Raw genomic sequence first — 8,363 nt, forward strand, 5'->3', positions numbered from 1 at the left:
CAGAAGATTGCTGACTAATTATGGATAATATACTCTATGTGGAGAGCTCGGTCATATAGGAGGGATGCTTGATTTACCCTGAATTTGCACTTTTGGGAACATTTCAGTTGTTAAACCAACTAAAATGTGACATGTAACCGAACGTTCAGAGCATTGAGCCAGTTAACAAAAGGGTCATGTTTTGAATCTGACAAATCTGTCTGCTTCCTTGAGCAATGAACTTTGCTCAATCGCAGCAAATACTGCAAGTTAACTCAATTAGATTTTGTAATCATTTGACAGCTCTAAATGTATAATTAAATAAAGCGAATAAAGCTTTTCAATCCATTGAGAGTAATTGAGCCAGGTCTCCTCACACTAGAACCATGCTAGTCATTGTGCAGTTATTTTTGGCACTTTTATTTAAAGGGGTAATCCACCCAATCAGCACTGGTAAATAATACAGATATATGATAACGATATGTGTTGTGACAGTTTTCTAGTCATATACTATTATGTGATCCAGGAGACAACGGTCTTCCAGCCAGACTGGCCATCGTGTCATCCAGGAGACAACGGTCTTCCAGCCAGACTGGCCATCGTGTCATCCAGGAGACTACTGTCTTCCAGCCAGACTGGCCATCGTGTCATCCAGGAGACTACAGTCTTCCAGCCAGACTGGCCATCGTGTCATCCAGGAGACTACTGTCTTCCAGCAGTACCCCACCAGGGTAAGATTCTGTAATGTGAGGTATAAAGAATGTCTGGTTTTCTTTATACTGATTAGGGCTTGTTGTGATAGGTAGGAAATGGAGACAGTGTGTTTCTTTTATCATCATCCCTTGAAAATAAACTAGAAAATTGTCAGGAGGTTGCATTTCTGTTTTCATTGCTATGAAATAAGCAGCTAATGGAGAAATATGAAAAGTCATACCAAGTGTGTGATCGGACATTTTCTTCAGTAAGGATCTCGGGACATCATAGATGCTCTCGGTCGTCTCTCTACATTCTAAGATTAATACACAAAAAGAAACCCTTATTCATATGAATTTGCATAAAAGATGTGCATAGCAGAACCAGTCCGATAATGTTGCACAGTTAGAAACTGTCAAACCAATATCAACACGTGCCTGCTATAGTGATACCATGCGGTTTATATGTTTTTGCATACATTGAGTCTTTACAGTGTTTGCAACATGTCTTCCAAAATGTTCCAATATGAATACCTGACCGATTTCTATACATTTAGTGTATGTACAAAGCCATGCCTATGTGAAAGTTAATCGGTCAATAACATGTTGCTTTAGGTACTAGTTTGAATCATATGGCTTGAGAGAGCTTTGTCCACAAATAACTCTCTCATTAGGTGCCCGAGGAGTGTCAGTGTTTTTTACAAAATAGAAAAAAGTACAAAAAGAAATAGCTCAGGCCCATCACATCAATTTCTCAAGCCTATCAAAGAAAACTTGGGGTCGATGAATGTCCAGGCATTTTATGTAATACATTTCAAGAGTTTGATGAACATGACCTATCAAAGCTTACATTGTAAATGCTGGATATCTAGGTCAGGACACATCATACAATTTTCATTTTCAAAATCGAGCAAGTGGGGTAATCATTAATAAAATGAGATAATCACACAATGATTATGCTGCTAGCAAGTATTATCAGTTTAATCATTATTTCTATAACAATTATTATAGAGAACCAGTAACACTTGCAAACAGCAGGAGTGTCTCCTTTTTTAAATGTCCTTTCCTAACACATCTGTCCAGGAATTTAGAGGTTTCTCTGCTAGTGGGATATCATTTGTGACAGATGCCAGGACTACGCTTAGACAGATGGAGCCAGATGTTTAATCTATTTTAATGTGGAAGAGAAAAGCTGTTTTACAACTCTCACCTTGCTGGTCACTTGCCCTCCTATTGGACATCGGGACATCATAGATCCCCACCCCATGAGTCAAGTCTTCATCTGATTGGTCGGTTTGATGTTCAGCTAAAGAGAAAATACCAGGTTAGTCTGTGGTCAGTTAAAAAACACAGACCATTAATAAGATCATACTATATGATATCTACTGGTATTTTCAGTAGTATCAAAAATAGAGCTCTTCATTGTTGAACAATATATGAAACATTATAATGTTTTAGATACTCTTTGAAGCCATGAGTGTGGAGCCGTGATAGAGTAGTAACACCTCTGACTCTATGCACGTATGTGGCACCCTGCTGTAGACCAGGGTTCAAAACCCCTTTTCGGTTCTGATTCCTCTTTATTTGTCAACAAGACAAGTAACAAGACAACAAGGCTTTCAATATAAGCCTTAAAAATTGTAAAAATAAGTAAGGAGGATCTGCCCACCCCCCTTTAAATAAAATAAACTCAAGCCATATATGACACACTAATGTAACACTATACAGAATTTTATCTCACTTCGCCGGTCAGTTGCCCTCCTATTAGACAGCGGGAAGTCATAGATGCCCTCCTGCTGAATCAAGTTTTCTTCTGATTGTTTGGTTTGATGTTCAGCTACAGAGATAAAAACAGGTGAGTTAGCAGTAATTTATTAAACATAAACCATTGATCATGCACAATTACATCAATTCATACACTGAAAAAAATTCTAAATGCAACACTAGTTTTTGCCCCCATTTATCATGAGCTGAACTCAAAGATCTAAGACTTTATGTACACAAAAGCCTATTTCTCTCAAATATTGTTCACAAATCTGTCTAAATCTGTGTTAGTGAGCCCTTCTCCTTTGCCGAGATAATCCATCCACCTCACAGGTGTTGCATATCAAGATGCTGATTAGACAGCATGATTATTGCACAAGTGTGCCTTAGGCTGGCCACAATAAAAGGCCATCCTAAAATGTGCAGTTTCACTGTATTGGGGGGGGGGGGTCCTAAAACTAGTCAGTATCTGGTGTGACTATTTGCCTCACGCAGTGCAACACATCTCCTTCGCATAGAGTTGATCAGGTTGTTGATTGTGGCCTGTGGAACGTTGGTCCGGACGGCTTATGGCAGAGAAATTACCATTCAATTCACGGGCAACAGCTCTGGTGGACATTCCTGCACTCAGCATGCCAATTGCACGCTCCCTCAAAACTTGTGACATCTGTGGCATTGTGCTGTGTGATGGAACTGCACATTTTAGATTGGCCTTTTATTGTGGCCAGCCTAAGGCACACCTGTGCAATAATCATGCTGTCTAATCAGCATCTTGATATGCCACACCTGTGAGGTGGATGGATTATCTCAGCAAAGGAGATGTGCTCACTAACACAGATTTAGACAGATTTGTGAACAATATTTGAGATAAATAGGCCTTTTGAGGACATAGAGAAAGTCTTAGATCTTTGGGATCAGCTCATGACAAATGGGGGCAAAAACAAAAGTGTTGCGTTTATAATTTTGTTCAGTGCATGTTTAGTAGTGTCAAATACAGAGCTTTTCATATAAAGAATCATTTATGTAAGATTTATAAATAATTAATTAAAATGTAAAGACATAATAACGCACTAATGTAAACATGAGCGTAATATTTACAGTTCCGGGCTGGTAGAATGTCATAATGACTCTCTTCCTCATCTCTCTCGTCACAGTTCCCAGTCAGTTTAGGGACAGAGTCATTACACTCCTCCCCTGAAATTACAGTTGAAAGACATTGTTCTCTTTCCACTACAAAACCAAACCATTGAACTTGTCAACGGCTTGTCATAGCAAATCTGAACACAAACATTTCAGTAGTGCCATTGATACTCTACTTACAGTGTGAGATGGTGTTCTGTTCTGTGGACTCCTCACTTTTGAGCTTGTCGGTCAGGGACATAACACCACTATCACACAGATACAGGTCACGGTTTAGCCTTGAGAGGGAGTTGGTACTCCAGTTTTCCAGGTCCTGGTCCAGTTTTAGGGGGGTGGGGAGGGTGAAGGTGCTCTTCTTCCACAGGTCCAGATTCTGTTTAGGGGTGCAGGGGCTTAGGGGTACAGAGAGGGGTCGATGAACTTCCAGGTTTTCCGTCACACTGTTACATTCTGACCCATTGTAGGCGATCGTGTGACCTCTGATCCTCAGATCATCAGACCCCACATTCTGCTGTCTGGAAACACAACAGACAGGCAGTTCTCATACGCTTGCAAGTGCCACATTCAGTAGGCAAACATCTGAACGTTCCACAAGACTGTATCCTGCACATGGGTCATCAGCTGCTGCTAACTTGAACACGTATGCCCACCACGGGAGTGGTCACCTTTCCACGCTAAGACACGCTGAAACTTACTGGGTCCAGGGCAGAATATTTAGAAATGTACTGTAGAGACACAGTGGCTTCAGAAGTATTCAGATTTTGTATTCTCCAGATTTTGTTGTGTTTTAGACTGAATTTAAAAGTATTACATCATATGTTATGCCATCAATCTACACACAATACCAGATTAAAACAAAGTGGCAAAGTTTTTTTTGAAATATCTTTAAGCACTGGATTTTGACCCGTTTTAGATTAATTCCAAATACTGAATGAATTAATGTAACAAATGAATTTGATATATAAAGAGAGTATTACAATTACATTACAAGTATCAAAGATAAAAGCTCTCCGGATATTCAAGATGTTTGCAAGAGCAAAGAGGCAGAAGGGAGGAAAATGCAAGAGAGAGCTCCCCCAATCCCGGCTCTGGTTTATATCCATGGGGGTTGGTTTATTGATCAAAATTATTACAAACTAGTCTTAAAGAATAGACCCCTTATCAATTGGGGACACATTCTGATCTGTTCGGGGCCATCTCATAAGATAGAGCGGTGTTAACTCAAGAAGCAAGCTAGCTAGGCAATAACAAGCAAACCTTTTTGTCCCTGCATTCACAGCTTACAGAAACATCTCTAAAAAATTCCAATGATTGCCGATTAGGAGAGAAATTAAGTACATAGATATAAATGTCTAAACTAAATAATGAAGAATCATTGAATATGTAAACAAACATAGAATTGAAATTTTTCGGTTCCTTCAATCTCATGTACAAGTATTCAGACTTTTTTGTAACAACTCTCCAAATTTAATTCCAATGCATACACCATCATTTGGTCGCCCTTGAGATATCGCTAGAATTCCACCAGTCGCAAATGTTTGGATACAATTTAGAGAGGTCCCACACTAACAGTGTATGTCAAAGTAAGAACCATGCCGTAAAGTCCAAGGAACTCTCCATAGACCTCAGAGATCGGGAGAAGGTTATAAAAAAAAAAAAACGATAAAGCATTGAAAGTTCCCCTTCAGCACAGTGGGCTCTATCGTTGTGAAATGAAAGTACAAAACCACCTAGACTCTTCCTAGGGCAGGCCATCCAGCCATACAAAGTAACTGGGCAAGAAGGCCTTGGTCATTGAGTTTTTCTGCATAGATGGGAAAACCTGTCAGAAGGACAATCATCTCTACAGCATTCCATTAATAGGTCCTTTCTGTGCTAGACAGAAGCCACTCCTGAGTAAAAGTCATATGACATGCTGCCTCAAGGATTCTGAGAACATGAGGGAAAAAATAATCTGGTCTGATGAGACCAAAATGTTATGAGTAGGCCTGAATGGTGGGTACTACGGCTAATGAAAATAAGGCACTACTCATTGGCTGTCTTATACCGTCCTTAAGAGGAAGCATGATGGTGGGATCTTCATGCTGTAGGGATACAGTGGCAGGGACTTGACGATCAGCATTAAGGGAAGGATGAATGCAGCAAAATACAGAGAGGTCCTTGAAGAATTCAGAGAGCACAGGACATCAGACTGGGACAATGACTTGAATCCAATCTGTGGGGACACCTGAAGATTCAGTTCACCCAATATTTCCCATTAAATCTGAGTAAGCTTGAGAGGATCTACAAACAAGGGGAGAAACTGCCTAAATCCAGCTATGCAAAGCTAGCGGAGGCATACCCAAGAAAACTCCAAGCTAGGATCGCTGCGAAAGTCATTTCTTCATAGTACTGAATAAAAGGTCTGAATACTTATGTACACAAGAGGCTTTCTTTATAACATGTAGTACAGAAATATCTTTCACAAACTGTTAATAATAAAGGTTTGACTTACAATTCTGACAGGCTGTTTAGTTTCATTTGAATAAGAACGTACAATACATTTGAATGCCTTTATTGGAAGCTGCTCTAGATACGAACTGTTATCCTACTAAAGTGCAATGTAATTGAGATACATTGGGGGATTCAAATATGATAATCTTCATGTTACCGTATGCTGCCAGGGAATGAGCCCCCTGGGGCAGACAGATGCATTGCCCTCCACAGCTGGTCAATCCACACCCTCCTTAAGTCATCGGTCTCGGCAGCCTACAAACAGATGTTTGGGGTAACATGGATTGAATACATGGTTACAGCGGGTAGCTAATCGCAGAATTTCACAGGGTCAAAGGAGGTGGTGTAGTAAGGGATCTTGGCAAATCTCTCATGTACATAATCATTCAAACATGCATACGCGTCTGGCAAAACATGGCAATTACATTCAAATGGAACTAACAGTTGAATGTATATTTCTTAAAAAATATGGAATATCCCCACTGTCAGTATGAAGAGGACAGTGACAGGCCTCATCCTTGAACAAATAAAACGTACACAGCCATCACACACGTTTGTGTAAATCTGGAGTATATCTGTGTCTTGAGTTACTCACCAGTACCTTCCTCTTCCCATTCTTCATGATGATCTCAAACAGAGAGTGTTTGCTCTCCTTCTGGATCACACGAACCGACTGTACCTGGCCCATCAACAACACTGCCATTTCAGACACACATGGTCTATCCACGTACTATGTAACTGTACCCCATTAAGCAGGAGTAACAAGGGCTGATGGAATATGCAAGTGCTCAGGACACGTTATCCAAATCAGCTCAAAGGGACAAGAAACACGAGTGTTACAGTTTGGGGCCAGTTTAAAACCAGTTGGCTACAATAGTTAAAGTGATTAGGACCAGCAGTAGACAGGGTTACTGTTATACAATGAAACCAGTTTAACTCACTGTGTAGATGTAGTAAAGGCCTCTTAGATGTGACTGTGGGAGTAACAGGAGTATAAGGCTTTATTTCTTGTTTTTGCTTTAAATAGTTAATAACAGAGGAATCACCTCAATTATACTTACAGCACTCCCATGTTTCTTAGTGTAGAAAAATAGCGTTGTGTTGTGGAGCCTGAACCAATAGGTTGCCCACTTCATTTTCTAAAAGAATATAATATACAGACACTATTTCACCAGATAGCGAAGATCTTATTCTGGATGAAAACAATGACAGAGTAGACAAGAGTACTCATAAGCAGTAATAAAAAGCATGAAAAATATTTAAATCACTCTTCAGCTGAACCAGACAGACCTGCTAACTTCCCTCACTGGTCAACTTGCCAAACAGCAGATGCGTTCATCAACAAGAAAACATACAACAATTGAAGTGTTGTTAACGTCATCATTTCAACATATTTAAAAAGCTCTCTCTTACCATGGTATCTTTTCTTTTCTTTAAGAAGCCCTCAAAGAGCAATTGTTGTCCTGTTGCTGACATTATTTCAGACGTTAGCAGTAACACAATCCTGTTATTAGTTATTGTTACATCTGTGACCAGTATACAGGGTACTTCCCAATTTCGACAAGAACTGGGATATCACTGGCTCCATCACTACTCACACACTTCTCTATTCTAACATACCAAAACCTGTTTGTTCTTTTCCTCGTTGAAGCTGCTCAGTACTGACGTGTACAGGATCATAGGTCTGAGTCAGTGGGTACAACTGGGTATAAAATAACGTATCTGCAGCTATGCAGCCAATGTCTTTTAAGGTATAGTTACACTGGGAAATTAGATATCCACAGTCAAAGATTTCCCAAGAGAACAGCGAACACTTAACAGCCATTTTGAACAGAGGAATTCTTAATCAGACCACACACGCACATATTTTTCAGAGACTTCTGAAAGAGAGGGACTACTTGGGATGGAATAATATGAATTTAATTAATTAAATACAATTCCATAGACATGTAACAGCTCACACGTTTATTGTAAATGCTGGAAAAGTCCATTATGAGCATAAACAGTTCATCCACAGTTCAAGATGAGAGTCAGAGATGCACGGCATGGCTGTTAATATCATACTGCAATCTCTAAGTGTCTAAGTTCATAAAAATAGAATCAAAATATGAAGGAAAGCACTCTATTTTGAAAACTAGAAAATAAAAAAGGAAGAAGCATTTTCGTGATGATACTGTGGTCTTTTGTTGTTCCAAGTAAATGACAGATGTCATTATGAACAATAATGAAGGCTTTGATAATACTAGATATACAAAAATACATGGAACATGAAGTAATTATCCTTTTGAAGTGTGT

At 39.5% G+C, this 8,363-nt stretch overlaps 1 protein-coding gene across 2 annotated transcripts; it reads right to left on the bottom strand.

The window, feature by feature from the left end:
* Positions 1–320: 320 nt before the first annotated feature.
* Positions 321–7,733, bottom strand: LOC105013135. 2 transcript variants are annotated; one of them, XM_020050661.3, is made up of 11 exons: positions 7,482–7,733; positions 7,130–7,207; positions 7,010–7,042; positions 6,664–6,747; positions 6,226–6,323; positions 3,756–4,090; positions 3,534–3,629; positions 2,413–2,508; positions 1,882–1,977; positions 914–988; positions 321–718 (listed from the first exon to the last, which is right to left on the bottom strand). In XM_020050661.3, exons 1-11 carry the CDS (start codon positions 7,542–7,544, stop codon positions 639–641), a joined length of 1,134 nt encoding a protein of 377 aa, XP_019906220.2. In that variant the 5' UTR covers positions 7,545–7,733; the 3' UTR covers positions 321–638. The 2 variants fall into 2 exon arrangements, with proteins under 2 accessions (XP_019906220.2, XP_019906221.2); XM_020050662.3 differs by lacking the exon at positions 3,534–3,629.
* Between the last annotated feature and the right edge of the window lie 630 nt (positions 7,734–8,363).

This window comes from Esox lucius, chromosome 11 (assembly GCF_011004845.1).
Source record: "Esox lucius isolate fEsoLuc1 chromosome 11, fEsoLuc1.pri, whole genome shotgun sequence".
NCBI lineage: Eukaryota > Metazoa > Chordata > Actinopteri > Esociformes > Esocidae > Esox > Esox lucius.